A 17,278-nucleotide genomic window follows, 5' to 3' on the forward strand; every position below is an offset into this window, starting at 1 on the left:
GATGGGGTTTTTTCTTTTGTCTTTGTTTGTTTGTTTGTTTGTTTGTTTGTTTTTTTCATGAGTAGAGAAAACACTGCAAATTGAAATCTAAGCTTTTCAACAGTTGACGTTACAGTTTTCAGTCTAGACCACATCGATGTTCTGTACAGCAGGGGGCAGCAGAGAGATTTAAAACACACACGTATACAGGACAGCCTATATGTGGAAATGAGTCCTAGAGAAGCTTTGTTGTTCTGAAGGAACACTGAAGGCCTGATTTCTGCACATTTTTATGCCTTTTGTTTCAGGTTTGAATGTTCTGTGAGGATTTACGCCTTTTTGGTTTTTTTTCCAAGAAAAATAAAGGTTAGCAGGGATCCAACACAATAACAGGGTCCGTGGTGGGCAGGAACTTTTTTGTGAATTAAGGCACTGGTAATAAAACGTAACAGCCAATGATTAAAAATGACAAATTTCAGGCTCTTTAAGCTCTACTTTGGTCTCAACCTCCTCGGGAAAATATGTCTAGAGTAACCGTGGGTTTACCAAACTATGTGGGTTACATTATTAAGCCAAGATTGTTGCATCACTCGCTCCCTGTTCAGTGTAGAATTGAATTAAATCCTTCTCTTCATAAACAAGGTCTTGAATAATCAGGCCTCATCTTGTCTTAAAGACCTTAAGTACTGCATTACTGGGATATTTAAAAGTAGAATGGGAGCTTTCATGCCTCTCATTTGTGGCACTAACTCTCAGTTTGGATTCGGGAGACAAACACCCTCTTTCATAATGTGTTAAAGGTTTTCAGTTGGCTGGACTGCAGGCAGGGCAGTTTAGTACCTGGACTCTTCTACTACTTCTTCTACTATAGGTGCTGTGTGCGGTTTAGTATTGTCATGTTTAAATATGCAAGGACTTCCCTGGAATAAGACATCATCTGGATGGAAACATGTGTTGCTCTAAATCTTGTATATACCTTTCAGCATTGTTGATGCCTTTTAATGTGTGCAAACCACCAGTATAGGCACTAATGCAACCTCATACCATCAGAAATCAAACAGCTTTCCCATTTGGATTTCTCTGACTACAGAAGAGCTTTTCCACTTTGCCTCAGTCCATTTTAATGAGCTTTAATGAGCCACCGTTTCTGTTTTCAGACATTGCTTCTTCTTTGCATGATAGCACTTAAATCTGGATTTTAGGACTGGAACAGGGAATTGTGTTCACAGACTCACAGACGATGATTTGTGGAAGTTTTCCTGAGCATGCAGTGATTTCCATGACAGATGCATCCCTGTTTTCAATGCAGTGCCCCCTGCAGTTCTAAAGATTACAAACATCCAATACTGAGTTTTGGCCTTGTCTCTAGCACACAGAGATTTCTCCAGATTCTCTTAAACTCTTGATGATATTATGTACTGTAGATATTAGATATTCAAAATCAATTTTTTTACAGATTGGTGAACCTCTGCTTATCTTTACTTCTGAGAAACGATGCCTCCCTAAAGATGATCTTTTTTTCCCCCCTTTCTAGCCTTCTGATGCCCCATTTGACTTTTTTTTTAAAATAGGGATTGCTGCCATCAAATTAAAAATGACTTGTTTTAGTTTTCCCATTTGAAACATTTGATATGTTTTCCATGTTCAATTGTGAATAAAATATGACTTTATGAGATTTGCAAGTCATCTCATTGTGTTTTTATTTCCATTTTACTCAACATTGCAACTTTTCTGGAATTGGGTTTTGGTCTCTTTTAATTGAGATGTTTCTTTTGTATCTAGGATTTATCATGCATCATAATCAATCAGTTAGTTTCCGTAGTAACTGCACAAATTCAGTAATGAAAGAGAAGTGTTATAAAACCTTTGCAGGTTGCTCATGAACTCTGCAGGAATCCTGACAATCACAGATTTTGTAACTGTCCTAAATTTGGCAAAGAAGCCAAAGGCAGAGGTTTGCCTGCATGTGTGGGCTCAGTGCCGGCAGATTTCATAAGGGTGGTTCACGGCCAAAAAGCACGGCGCAGGTTTTACTTTGATGGAAGTTTGTTTAAAGTTGCCATGTCTCTCTGTAGGTATGAAGTGTAAATGTCTCTTGGTTGATAAATTGACAGCCTAAAAATGTGCTGTAAGTTTAAAAAGCACTAAAAACCTTCCACACGTGTGAAGGTTTACACAACACTGGGCAAGGTGACAACAGCTTTTATACAAGTGGTATGATGCTAGAGTAGATCCAGCCAAACCCAACCTGACTGTAATTGTTGGTGCTCTGCTCCCTGCTGTCCTTCCAAATGTGCGAGTAGGACTGGTCACAGTAGGGACTATTTTTGTCTCTTTAGTGTGAGAGCTGTCACGTACACCAAAAGCTTCATAGAGGACTGAGAATAGCTTGAGCCATTTCATTTTTGAACATTTACTTTCCTTTCACTTTAAAGGCCGTCAGTGACAGAATGACAATTAGCAAGTGGAGTACGCGAACATTTGGAATGGAAATGCCTTTAAGTTTCATTCTATGTCCAAGTCCTGCGTTTGGGTCCGTATCCTGCCACAGTACACACCTTGAAAGGTGCAGCACTGTGTACCTATTTTATATACCTATTTCACCTTGAGACTGCCACCAACATTTTGCAGACTGGCTGAGAAATATACATTTTTCCATAGTGATCTGTGGTTACCAGATGGTCTCCAGGCCTGTATGACTGGAACCTTATGTTACCTGTGCATTTCCATGACTCTGCTACTTTCAGCTGCTCCCTTAATCCCAAGAGCGCAAGCACCTCGGCACAGATTTACACCAGATATACTTCCTGACAAAACCCCAAATGGGATTTGGGTCTCCATCTATGATTGGACCAAACCAAACCTTACAGTTTTAAGGTGAATGTGTAAACCACTACACTATGGAGTCTCTTGCTTCTCCTTACTGATTCTTCTTCCCACCTTTCTTCAGCTCATAAGGTTTTCTACTGTGGTGAAGAAAAGGTAACAAGGAAAATGTTGTAGGGAGTAAATGTTTTTTTTAGCTTTTCCACTGAACCCTCAGTCTTTGTTAGGTTGCCATTTAATCTCCGTTCTGTTTCTCAGTTTTCCATTTTTCTGGCTCCCAAATTTTGATTTGCTTCTAAATAAATAGATCCTTTCATATTTACTGCCAGCCATCAGTCCCATCCAAAAACCTTTATATTTAAATTTGCAGATAAATTAATGTAATCTACATCAGTTAAACATAAATAGTTATAAAACCAGAACTCTTCTAACTCTGGTTTTTGCATTATGTTCACTCGTGGAAGAATCTGGATGTCTGTATAAACTCTCACAGCTCCTACAGAGCAAACAGCAGGATGCTATAAGCCAGTCATGAATGAATCGAAGCAACAGCACAATCTTTAATCTTTAACTGAATAAAATATGATACACGGAGGAATGTTAAGCCTTGTGTGCACAGATAAAGGATTCGGGTCATTCATTAAATAATGCCACTGTTGTGTTTTGATGCAGGTAAATGCCCATGTGCCATTTTAAGAACTCTGTTTTAATTCTTATTTTGCCAAAAATAAATATATCTTGAAACCCTAAGAATCCGGAAAATAATAATTGTTTTCAAGTTCAAACATCTGGCTGAATAAAGCCTCATTAGTTTGTGTCGATTAAAGATTTAATGGTCCATGTCAGGAAACAGGGTCCCTGCAGGAGTTATAATAGGAAAGACCACAGAATAAAAAGGATGGAAAGAAGGAACCAGCAAATTGGTCCTAAATGGGCCAAATCACGCACAAGATTGAGGGCTTGGTGTTATTTTTCTCTAACATCACTTCAAAGAATGAAATTATATTATTTAAAATTGATTAGCTTAGGTGCTGAAATGTATGGATGACCATGAACAAAACGTTTTATTTCCTTTCCCTTTGTGAAAGTAAATTACATTTTAGAATGATTTATATTTTAAATGTTTGTTACTTTGGGAGTGTTAATTGATATTTCCGCCTCTAGAACTGCTCTCAGGGGTTTTGACACAGTTAGTGCTCTGAGGAATTTTACAAAAGCCTTTTGCTTTGCTTTGATTTGTTTTATTTAAATGGAGCTTTTCTAGAGGTCTCTGTTTGAGTGTAACAATCAGATTACTACAAGCGAGCAGGTGGCAGATACTGAACTGTACATGGAGAGCAGAGACCACCAGATGAAAGTACCAATGCCAACAACGTGCAGCCCTGCCCATACAGGGTGATTGACAGGTTCTCTCGTCAAAGTAACTGCACAGAAATGACAACCCCCACGCTCTGCTGTTTATGGGTGCTATCTGTCCCCCAGCTGTTTGACCTCAGGATAGAGGAAGGGGCCAGCTAGTTGATGTGTTTTTCATGAGTTTCTCAGCAACTTTACAAGCAGATCAGCAGCAATGAAGTGAAAGCAATGCTCTGGTTGGATGGATGGATGGATGGATGGATGGATGGATGGATGGATGGATGGATGGATGGATGGATGGATGGATGGATGGATGGATGGATGGATGGATGGATGGATGGATGGATGGATGGATGGATGGATGGATGGATGGGAAGACTAGTTAACTGCCTATATTTTGATTCCAAATTTTTCACCTTTTATATAACATTTTTTGGTTTTGGTAGCATGGTAGCTTTTTCAAATATCCAAAAATTTCAAAAATTCGTATGGATTAGTTTAAATTAAATAAAATTTAGAGGACAAAGATGGAAATAACTACAGACAAATACAATAAAGATCACAGTGAAAGAGTGTCTGAAGGCCTGACTGATTTACAGCTTCACTTGTTGACTTGTTGCCTTTTAACCATAATCAGTAGACACACACACACACACCGGGGGAAACCTGCTGTTTGGTTTCTTGACCTATGGATGGATGGCATGTGCTGGGGCTGGAAATAAAACCCACAAAGCTGCAATTAGACAACCACATTTTTTTTAATTCGTCCAAGTTTAATTTGTCACCAATTATTTGATGACACTTTTGGAACAGCACCATAAGCCACTGACTCAACCAGCTCAACTCGCAGAAAGTCATACTAACACATTAGCAGCTGAAGCCTCCCTTTAAGGGTGAAAAAAACACTTTTTCTTTTAAAAATGATTCATTATGATATATTTTTTTATTTTATTCTGATGATTAAGAGTGATTTTTCAGAAAACAGTCTCTTTTTTTGGTTGTTTAAATATCACATGTTAAATTGTGACACACAAGCTTGTGAATGTATCTGGTGTGATATAATCAGTGTTTTCACACTAAATTGATGTAACTGCAGCTTTGTACTGACCAGGTAAATAAGAATGTTTTTAACCCATTCAGCCATGCACACTGCAGTTTACTGCCACCCAAAGTCTCATGAATATGGTTTCTATTAGAAAAAATACACAAACGAGGGATTGGTAATGATTTTGTACTTCATCTTAAATTGATTCTTTAAAGAAATCTACCATGGGGTGCAAGGCGTGACCTTACTTCTGAAGTGGGTGCCAAAAGACATTTGAGACCCCCTACTGTAGTTTAACACATGGTTAGAATGAAGTGCTGTCACGTGCCTCACGTGTCTAAGTTGTTGAATGCAGGTGTGCCACTGACTAACATCAAACCTTAAACGTGGTTTAAGACGGGGAGCTGACAACACAATCATGTTGTTGTTTTTTTCAATTTCGTGGCTTTGTTATGGATTTCTTGTTTCATCCACTGTTTTCTACACATACCAAAGGTGATGATGATGTTTGTAATGATGAAGGTACTGCTATTGTGCCTGGTTTCCATGGGTTGTTATGTGTCCCGTGTGCAGTAGGCACCCTCCAGGTAGCCAGCCCTCATTATGAGGCTGTTTAAAGTGCTCAGATCAGGCCGACACCTGCTTCTCATTGGGAACAGCCTTGTATTGCTGAAAGGGAAGTGCAGTGAGCTGTGATAAAATCCGCCCTCCTTTGATCTTCACACAAATGTTGTAAAAAGCGGCTCTTGTTCAGGCAGTTCACTTTTTCCTTTAGCAGTGAAGGAATCAGTTAAAATTTGTACACGCGGCTACCTGCAGCTACTCACCAAAACACCATGCAAAAGCATTTCTGCTCCAACACAAAACCCCAAAAGGCAACCTGGTGTGCTTCTATGAATTTAAGACAAAAGGAATCAGTATGATTTTCATGCATATCTGGTGTAGATTGATGATTTCTTAGAGAAATATTCTAAGTATTTGTTTTCCTGTGCAGATAAACTCTGCAGCAGACAAGACAAGAACACATTTCACATGTAGTCAAAAATGCATAATTACAACAATATAACAGCAGTATTTACACTGCATCATATTTCTGTTACAAACCACAGATAAATCAAACAAAGTCTACGACCGCTCCAAGTCCTGCAAGCCTCCAAGTCTACGACAAGCAAGTCAGACAAGCAGGCTGCTGCAAGGCCATGAAGCATTTTATTGAGAAGTAAAAGAACTGTAAAATCATTATGGAAACCTACAGGCAGCAGGTAGTTATAAAGTTATGTTTTCACCTTCTAGTCTACTGTGTCTGATATTTGAAGCCAGAAAGAAAATAAGTGGCAACCACAAGAGCTGAATGGGTTGATTTTAGTTGCACAAGCTTGGAGTGCTGCATTTGTACTGCCTGCAACTTTATACATGTCCTGAGGTAATGAGCAAAAAGTACCTGCCTTGTAATATGGGCAGGGCTTGGAGCAAACCTTTGTAGAAAGTAGATGACCCCATCAACCCCATCAACAATGTGAAATTCATAGTGCTTGATAATGAGCTTGTTTAGATTTTTTTTCTCTTTACTTTACCCCACTTCTTTAATTATAATTTATAATCTTTAATTGCATATGGCAAATCCCCAAGCTTTACCATCTGAAGCCCTGAATTAACATTGCTGAACAGGGTTTTCTTCACAAACAAACAAACATGTTGATTGGACAATTTCAGTGCCAGTTTCAGGTATCAGTATTAACAGGAATTAATCAGTTAAAAGGAATAAATTAGGAACTGAGAGAGAAATATACTTAACATTTTGAGTAATGATTAGTCTTGAGACAGTTTCTGGGTACCAACATAATTAAAATCTATTTTCCTTCTCTGAGCTTCTTCCAAACAATGACTGCAGAGCTGGTGAGACTCCTGTCATTACAGTAGATGAAGCAGCTGATCATTTGCAGATGCTCCACTGTTCCTCCGGGGAACAATGAACAGGTTCATTATCAAACTGTGGATACCAAAATAAGTATTTTGCACATTAAGCGACATGAAAACAAGGACAACAAACTGCAAACAACATTTTCAAGGTCTCAGACAAGAGCAAGCAGATTTTTTACCATCTCATTAAAGGAAATATACAAGGACCAAGGTAAGGATACAGGTTAGGTTCTCCTTAAAGTGTGTAAAGACCACTCCGGATGGAAACATAACTCACTGACATGTTAAACAGAAAATGTATAGTGTAACCTAAAGCATTTGAAGTGATTTATCTGGATTGGTTTAAAGGGAAGGAGCTGTGGCTCTGTGGGTGGCAGGTTGTGTTTTACTGTGCACTCAGAGGAGGAAACTTCTCAGTTGGTAAGTGCTTCAATTTCAGCTTTTTTTCTAAAGCATCCTGAGCGCTCAGCATGAGAGGAGCTTATTATTTTCCAATAAAGCCAGACAAAACCTGTAGGTGTCGAGTCACTGGAGCACACCTTATTATGATTAAAAATATGTTAAAAAAATATGATATATGTATTTTTAATACCATAAATACCCACAAAATATAAGCCCCTAGTTTTGGGCCACAAATAACTGGAGCATACTGGACTCCTTTTTTACCCTGAGAGGTCTTTTTTCTTCTTTTTAAATGAAGGGTGGACACGCTAAAGCAATAGTGAGTCAGAAATCAGTATCTTTAGATCTCTGAGTAAAGTTGAGCAGCTCTGGCCACAGACATAATTTGACTGAGACAGGACTGCTATGAAGTCAAAGCATCACCCTAATTACGCCTCATCCTGTGAAGAGGAGACAATAGCCTGGAATTTAAAAGTGAAAAAGAAGGAGCTGTTTTTGGTGCCGTCTTTTCTAGTAAAGCTTGATAAGATTTTAGTTTCGAAATGTCTCAAACCAACTCCTTCTGACATGCAGCGGTTTGCTTTCTTTTTTTCTTGTTCATAAACATCAAACTTTCTGAATCACAGTCAAAATTACTTTACCATGCTTCATGGAGAAATCCATCCACAGCATTGAAATCTGGAATTTAAAGGTTTTCATGCATTGCTGTCATGATCCATTTTAAATCACAAATCTCCCCTGATGATATTTTCCATTTGCCACATTTGGGTAAAGCTGCAGTTTCATGATATCTGGTGCTCCTGAGCTGCATCTGCAGTTTGGGTTTGGCTGGGATATGAACTATAATTGTGAGGCCTGGGGAAAAGCCTCAATGAAAACAAATAGGACAATGTGTAAAACTGCTGGTCGAGCCTTCCACATGTTTAGTGTAAAAATCAGGAGCCTCTTTCAAACATGTAAACCAAGACAATAAACTTCACATTGTGTGTGAAAGAGACAGAGAGCATCTGTATTTTTTTGTAAAGTCTCTAAATGCAGTGCTGTACTTTCAGCAGCACAGAGGGTTGTCATTGGTATCATAACTTCTAAGGTACTGCCTCTGTACCCTTGTAGTTTGTGCCTTACATAGACTGTTCGTGAACCTCTACTAACATTTTTTCATCTTGATGTAATAGCACCAAACTGGACATTTTAAAAAGTCATCAAACTTCAGAACTATTAATAATTCATTGTATGGTAGTCTTCTGACCTTAATAAACACTCAAAGCTTTATTATTTCTGCACTTATGACCAGTTTTAGAAGCAACAATTAATGTAATATGCATGTGTTTAGACTGAGAGACTAAACAGTTGCTACAACAGGGAGAACGGAGGCCTCATGCTGTCAAACCCAAAACCTTCTTGCTGTGAAATGTCAGTGCTAAATTCTTCCTCATACTGCAATTAGGAAAGAAAGATAAACATAACATAAACCTGACAGAATGCATGAAATACATTCAGTCAACTTACAAGAAAATACAGTAAAAGCTTAATATTTTAGAGAAAAATGCATATTTTACCTGATTTCTTTTCATACTTAGCTAAGTTGAAATTGCCTCCTGTTATCACACCTTAAACTCTATCAGACATGGTGTCAATATACAACTTTGGCTACTTTAAAACATAAACTTGCAAAAAGGTACATGTAGTTACAGTGAGGTCCAGTAACTGGCTCCCAGGGTACTTTTGTGAGATTGTACTTGCAGTGGAAGGGCCTGACTTTAACTCTAATTTCTACAGTGCACTTGTGAACTTCGTAAAAAATAATTCCCATTTGATAGCACACAGCTGGAGACTGCTGGGAAACTTACTGGACATCTACAAAACTCAGTTTCAACTGTATGCTTTTTTATTTTTTGAGTTGAAGCGAGAATAAAGAAGTTACAATTACACCAAATGAGAGTCTGAAGCCACATCTGATACTTAAACTTAAACCACCTCTCCCTCTCTCTCTCTCTCTCTCTCTCTCTCTCTCTCTCTCTCTCTCTCTCTCTCTCTCTCACTCTCTTGCGCTCAAACATTTGAGAGGAAGTCCTTGAATCAGCAGCTGTGTGGCTGGAAAAAGAGCAACTCTCATTAAAAACTCAAGAGATTTGCTATTAATAATGAAGGAGCTCTCCCCCATCGTTTTGCTGATTTCTTTTGCACACATTTGTTTCCTCTGTGCTTTTCTGGATGGAGCTCGCGCCCAGGAAGGTCCTGCTGCTGATTCACTTCGTCGGGGGTTGACATGGCAACATAACGGGCAGGTTTTCAGCATCCTGAGCCGTGGCTCTCAGTACAGGCCCTCCGCAAGGAGGCAAAGCGGATCACCCAGCCAGGGGAACCCCGTGGTTGTCCTCAGCAGTGCTAACGATACAGCCCGGGGCTCCCCGAGGGTCCCTGCGGCCAGCAGCTCGGCGCAATTACGCGCCATGACGCACCAGCGGCGGCAGCGACCTGACTCCGGCGCGGTTGGACGGGAGGACGTGATGGTGGGAGATGATCCCTACAACCCGTACAAGCCTTCCAACTATGACCCTTACTATAACTACTACAACTCGTACTACAGACCTAGACCTCGGGTTCAACCCCGACCCGGTTATGGCACCAGCTACCACCAGAATGGTAAGAAAACTAGCTTGCTTATTCATTAGGACGTCACTGACAAACCATCACAAAACAAGCTGGCATGATTAAAATCAGTAAAATTACACAAACGTAGGTTTTTTTTTTTCATAAGACTGTGAGCTTACCATATATTTAAACACCTCACATCGCTTGTGTTAAGTGTTGGCTCATAACCTCATGTTATTTTGTCTACATGCAGCTTTTTATAGGCTCAGCGTTCATGCTCAACCAATAACCCTTTAAATGTTGACTTGAAATAAGGTAGATTTGGAGTTTCTACAGCCTTCCTCCATATACACAATGCCTGCAGGTGTTTCAGTGTAAAGATCCTGTAACAGCCCATTTCAGCTTTGACTATTTGGCACGACCAGTTTATAAGTTTTTCCTAAGCACATTTATAATATGCCTTAAGGGGCTGATCTTAAAGCTAAATGTTGCTGGCTTTCAACTTAGACCTACATGTTAAACTACACGGTATCTCAGTAGTATACTGAGCCAAGGTGTCACTTTTAAAGTTTAGTTTAAAGGTTTTACTTTCTGATGTCATAATGTCATGTGAGTGAAAGTGGAAAGGGATGAAAACAGTATACATCTGCCGTGTCTTGTTTGCAGGACTCCCTGATCTGGTTCCTGATCCATACTACATCCAGCTCGCTACCTACGTCCAGAGAGTGCCCATGTACAACCTGCGCTGTGCTGCAGAGGAGAAATGCCTTGCCACGTAAGATAACACAGCTGACTGCAGGCCTCGGTTCTGCTGCCTGTTATCAGATATATTTTATTTTCACACTGTGCGTTTTAAAATTCACCAATCAGCTGTAACTTCACTTTGAGTATGAGTGACTGATTGAACGAAAAACTAATGTGTGAATGGACAAAATAGTTTTTTTAGTTTCAGATGTGAAACAGTATAAAAGGAGAGGGACAGATGCCTTCACTAATAACTAGCTGCACAGTCAGACAAATGCTGGTGTCCTTTTTTACTCCCATTGAGATAATTTCTGTGTATGACATAAAAATGTGAAGCTAGGACTGACCAAAATTCAGGAGCTCAGTGAAGGAAGCTGACAACTTACTGCAGGTTCGTTCAGCAGCGCCCCCTGGTGTGCAGACGTCAGCATATACACACAAGTTTGTTTTTTACATAGTATCAGAATCAGAGTCAGAATTTATTGCTAAATCTTGAGCAAATTTATAATATTAGGAAATTGCTGCGGTACTTAGTGCGAAACATACTATAAGACACAGACTTAAATAAATATAAAAAGTGCTAAGCAGATATATGTGTGTGTAGATAGATAGATAGATAGATAGATAGATAGATAGATAGATAGATAGATAGATAGATAGATAGATAGATAGATAGATAGATAGATAGATAGATAGATAGATAGATAGATATCAACTGATGCTGTGCTTGAGAGTCACCATCTACCGGAACCAAATTCCTTGTATGTATCTGCACATATAAATGGCCACTAAACACGATTCTGATTCTGATGAAGTGCTGTATTTGGGTAACCATCTACCTGTGTCCCAAAAGAATATTATATGATTTATAAGATACATTTAATAACATACTTTACATGGAACATACCTCATCTACTGAAATTCCAAATCATTTCCATTTCAGTGATGGACACAAGACTCAGTGTTTGTGCAGAATTCCCTCTTTTATTCATTCAAACTGAAGACTTGACTTTGAGCTCGTCTCTCGCCATCATCTCTCCTCCTCTAGGTCTTCTCGTTATTCTCAGGATTATGACACCAGAGTTTTACTGAGGTTTCCTCAGAGGGTGAAGAACCAGGGAACGGCCGACTTCCTGCCCAGCAAACCTCGATATGCCTGGGAGTGGCACAGCTGTCATAAGTAGGTTGCCAGATGAAAGGGTTTAAGAGATTCACGTTGGTATACATTTATTATCCCAGTATTGTTCCTGGACTTACTTTCCCAGTTATTTGGTAGTTTACTGCCACACTGTGACTTTATTGTGGTGTTATTCAGTCACTTCCACAGCATGGACGAGTTCAGCCTGTACGAGCTGCTGGATTCCCGAACTTATAGTCAAGTGGCTGAGGGTCACAAGGCCAGCTTCTGTCTGGAGGACACCTCCTGTGATCCAGGATACTATCGCCGCTTCGCCTGCACCTCACACACTCAGGTACAAAAACACATTGGGGACAATATGGAAGTAAATTCATTTATATATTGGATTACTTCTATATTACTATTAAGGAGAAAAACACATTAACCTGACTTGTAGACGTCATATCTTTTATAAATATGACAGAGTACTGTATAATGAGTACTTTTGATCTTATGAAGCAGTTCTTAGTTTCAGCTAAAGCAACTTTTTTCCTGGTTCCTGAAAGCTGAAAACTCATTGATGCCATTTTTTTTTTACAAAAAAAAGAAGAAATCAATATTTAAAAAATCTTAATATTAAAAGGAACAAGGAAAAAGTACTCTTGCTTAACAATATGTAGCCTAGTTTAGGGCCTGAAACTAGATGATTTCTGAGCTCACAGACTGTAGACAGCACAGGTTTTTATTCTATAAGAGCCATGTCTCTTACAACTAGGGATGGGTATCGAAAACCGGTTCTTGTTGAGAACCGGTTCCCACTGTTTCAATTCCTTGGAATTGTTTGCCATTTTTGCAAACGATTCCCTTATCGATTCCAGTCGCCCCGAATGACGTCATCACGTTGCGGAGCGTCATTTACCTGGCAGGAAACACGGCGCGTAAGCGGCTCAAACGCTCAAAAGTTTGGTTATACTTTACGAGAACGGATGACAACAGGGCAACTTGCAATACTTGCAAAGTAGATGTTTAATTTAAGGGAGGAAACACTACGAATATGCAAAAGCATTTGCTCACAAAACATGCGATGACCTTAAATGAATGTCGTGTTTTTAATTCCGCTCCGGACTCGTGAATCTCAACCCAGCAGCAGCGGTAACGTTTGCACGTCCTCTCCCGTTAATGCGGCAGGTAAATAATCAACTAACAGTGCATATTATGTTAGCGCGATCTGCCTTATTACAAAACCTGCCATTACTGTGCATTTAGGTGACCATGATGAGAGAGACAGAGTCTGGCTCAGATGCTGGCAGCTCTCGCTGCAGTCTACCGTTAGCGTCTCCTTTCAGACCAGGATAGACGAATGTCACCGAGCAGTGACTAAGTTTGTGGTAAAAGGCTTGAACCCATTTGCCACAGCAGATGCCCCCGATTTTCGGTAAGTGAATGTGTTTAATTGTAGGCAGGGACATTACTGGATATTCTTGTGTAATTGCTACAGAATAATTTATGTTATACTTTGTTATTGCTACAGAAGAATATTTATTTTATTATTTTACATTTACAATTTTTTTTCCTGGGGCCCCTTTGACACCCCATTGAAGAGCCGTAGGCTGTGGATCTCTTAAGATCTCACTGTTGGGCTTGTAAGGCCATGTTACTCCTAAATTTCTATCTTGTTCAAAGAGAAGATATAAAACAAAGTTCTAAGCTAATCGACCTTAGTGTTCTCCTTTTTTAAAGAGAATCGATAAAGAATCGAATCGTTAAACAGAATCGAAAATGGAATCGGAATCGTGAAAATCTTATCAATACCCATCCCTACTTACAACCATTAATTATATATATTCAGCAATTCATCATTTAGCACATTAATTTTCATTCGGTCTGACTAATAAACTATTTGACAGCTTGAATGCAATTAAGCTACATTGCAAAACAGACTCCAGCAACAGTGGGACGTAGGACAGGACCCCCTGGTGGTGGCTGAAGCAAGTGGAGTTTGAAAGGCAGAATGACGGAAGAAGACTGAGATTTATAGCACATCCAGGGCTGATCGGCTCACATGGGGAGGCAGGATAATAACTGGTCATGATGAAAGAATTAAGTTTGACAGCGTTTAAAAGCAGAAGTGATGCAAAGAATAGATTAGCAATCCAAACACCCACAAATGCAGCCAGATGAATGAATACAGCTATCCCTTATTGACGTTACGCATAAGCCTCAACAAAAATGTCTTAAAATTGTGTTGTGAATGTTTATATTAAGTTCACAGGACTGTGTTAATGTGGAGTTTTTTTCCCTTTGTTTTCTAATAGGGTTTGAGTCCAGGTTGCTATGACACCTACAATGCTGACATCGACTGTCAGTGGATTGACATCACTGACGTCTCTCCTGGAAAGTACATCCTGAAGGTCTGATTCACATGTCATGGTTTTGACCGTTCTGTGCCTTTTTAAAATACAAAACAATATATTATTGAGTTGTTAAAGATTGAAAATAGTAAAGTTTTGCCAAATGTTGTTGATTTGGTCATATAATTTTCACCTTCTGCACTGATGAGTGTTGTAATACACTCCTTTCCTGTCAGGTGACAGTAAACCCCAGACAGCAAGTTCCAGAGTCCAACTTCAACAACAACATCGTTCGATGCGATGTTCAGTACACCGGCACCTCTGCACATGTGTCCGGATGCACCGTGACAGCGTGAGAAACCTCTACGTTTCCTTTACTGTTAATTCAGGCTGATTTGGTGAAGCTGTGAAATAGAAGAACAGCCATAGAACCATGTGATTACATCACAAGAAATCAGCTGATGCATTTTAACATAAGGACGTCATTGGGTGTTAGCGAGACCTGCTGTGATATTCTGTCTGGAGATGGTGGCACTAACAAAAAGACAGGTGGCCGAGGTGGAGGTGGCAGAACTGAAGATGCTTCACTGGGAGACAGCTGGATGGACGGGATTAGGAATGAGTATATCAGAGGGATAGAGCAGGTTGAGCAATTTGGACACAACGTTAGAGAGGCAAGGCTAAGATGATGTGGACATGTGCAGAAGAGGGATAGCTGATATACTGGAGAGAGGAGCTAAATATAGAGCTGTCAGGGAGGAGGAAAAGTGGAAGACCACTAAGAAGATTCATAATTGTAGTGAAGGAGGATATGTAGAAGAGCAGTGTGGCAGAGGGGGATGCTAGGAAGAGGATGAGATGAAGATTTTTCTGTGGTGACACATTAACTTGAATATCTTTGGACTGTGGGAGGCAACCAAAAATACCTGGAGAGAACCCATGCAGGTACAGGGAGAACATGCAAGCTTCTTACAGAAAGACTCCAGCTGACCAGCATGTTGAAACCAAGAACCCTCTCCCTTTGAAGCGATAGTCCTAACCATTACATCATTGGATTATAGCCTGGTAAAGCCCAGACAGAGAGTGGGTAACTCACTAATCTGTGCTGCTTTGTGAAACAGCTCCTTCTACACCTGAGAAAAGATTCAGTTACAGACATAAATTCTGTACTGATTACGGATTTTTTATTATAGATTTTCCAAAACTAGAAAGTGAAGACTTCCTTTCAGGTATAAAGGTGCAACTGTGTTCTGTGATTGATGATCACATGTAAAAGGTGCAACTGCAGGTTTATTAATCAGCTGATTTGTCTAAGTAGTAAAAAAAATATCAACATTTGTTGTGATTCTTTATGTTGTTTCAACCTGTGGAGTTCCACCTTATTTCCTGACTTTGTTCTGGGGAACACATCCACTTCCTACTGTCTCTACAAGATACCCACAGCTCAGTTTAATATTTCACCGAAGCCAGAATTCTGCATTTTGCTGACAGAAAAGTAAACTTAATTTTACGTCTCTGAGTAAAAATACAGGATGTTTCTTTAGCTTTTATCTAATTTATGAATTCAGAATGACTGGAACCAACTACCTATCAATCATCAGTACCTTTGCTTTGCTTTTTGCAGCTATTGAGGTGAATCCCTGGATATGAGCCTGAAGATGAACATAGAAGACGCATACAGAGCTGCACAGGAGTTAAACTTACAGTTTGTTCGCATGTGAGTCAGATGATTCAAATATACACAATAAAAAATACTCAGGACATGGAAATACCTGAAATAGGGACGATATGCTGATTAATATTTTAGTATTTTTGAGTTACTGGGGTAGATGATCGATTTATGATGGATCCAAACCAGAGATGGAAAATAACTCAGTTTGTGGCTTTCACAGCAGTTCTGATTCATGACATGTGTACTGTATTTCTATATTGAGAGAGACGTTGTACTTTTTGCTTCCATACTACTACATGTATCTGACAGTTGGAGTTACTGGTTTCTTATTTTTTTCTTACTTTGCACATTTAGTTTTTATATCCAACATAAAAGTTTGTTTAAAGAAGCTACTTTTTACCCAAAGGCCATTAGATACACTTTTTTAGCCTAAATAATTTCAGGGCAGGATTGAGTAGGAATTTATTTGCCTTTATATCATGTTTTTTCTTTTAATTTAGTTTTCTCATGACCTCGTGCGCTTTTTCTATTTTAAACTGCAAAAAACTATTTCATGTGAGTCGGGCAAAACAGACACGCATGCTCTCTCTGCGCTTCTATAGACTGCTTCAGTATTAATTTAATGTTTGAAACTTTAAACACATTTCGATGACAGTTTCTTGGCATTTTTAAATATAATGGACATTTCATTTTTTCAGTATCCTGTACGATTTAATAGGCTTTTTTGGTGCTATAGACTAGATTTTTGAGTTTTGGTGCTAAAATATATAAAGTTTGCACTTTGTGTTTACGAATTTAAAAAACGAACAAAAAAAAAATCCTGCCTGTAAATCCTTTACAAGTGAGTAAGTGTGTGTGTGTGTTTGTGTGTGTTAACTGTGTAAACACAGTACACAGTGTGTGTGCCTGATGACCTGTAACCACACATACCTGCAGAGCTGTGTATAGGCCAAGCTCATGTCTCATGCTATCATCCTACATTTCTGCTTCATATCACACTAATAAAGTTTGCTTGAATGTGAAGTCATTCGTGTTAACATTTGTCTGTTTTAATGTGAGTTTTCACCGTGTCCACCGGCAGCTGTGGCTCAGGTGGTAGAGCAGGCTGTCAACCAATCAGAAGGTCAATAGATCTTCCTTGGGCAGGTTGCCCCTGATACATCCATCACAGTGTGTATGTCAATGTTAGATAAATGTCCTTAAGTATAGATAAAAGCCCTGTGTGAATGAGACTTGCAGTGCAAAACGCAAAATTAGGTAGAAAGGTGCTA

The 17,278-nt window shown here is 39.3% G+C and overlaps 1 protein-coding gene across 2 annotated transcripts; it reads left to right on the forward strand.

Moving 5' to 3' along the window:
- The first annotated feature begins 9,601 nt into the window (after positions 1–9,601).
- lox (lysyl oxidase) lies at positions 9,602–17,023 on the forward strand. Of its 2 annotated transcripts, XM_085476282.1 has the most exons (7): positions 9,602–10,174; positions 10,790–10,898; positions 11,916–12,047; positions 12,183–12,339; positions 14,300–14,395; positions 14,572–14,687; positions 15,960–17,023. In XM_085476282.1, the coding sequence occupies exons 1-7, from the start codon at positions 9,673–9,675 to the stop codon at positions 15,964–15,966; spliced, it is 1,119 nt and encodes a 372-aa protein (XP_085332408.1). In that variant the 5' UTR covers positions 9,602–9,672; the 3' UTR covers positions 15,967–17,023. The 2 variants fall into 2 exon arrangements, with proteins under 2 accessions (XP_085332408.1, XP_085332409.1); XM_085476283.1 differs by lacking the exon at positions 14,572–14,687.
- Positions 17,024–17,278: the final 255 nt, after the last annotated feature.

Source organism: Copadichromis virginalis, linkage group LG12 (assembly GCF_057382275.1).
Source record: "Copadichromis virginalis isolate Kocher_CV1m ecotype Utaka linkage group LG12, C_Virginalis_male_GT1.1, whole genome shotgun sequence".
Taxonomy (NCBI): Eukaryota; Metazoa; Chordata; class Actinopteri; order Cichliformes; family Cichlidae; genus Copadichromis; species Copadichromis virginalis.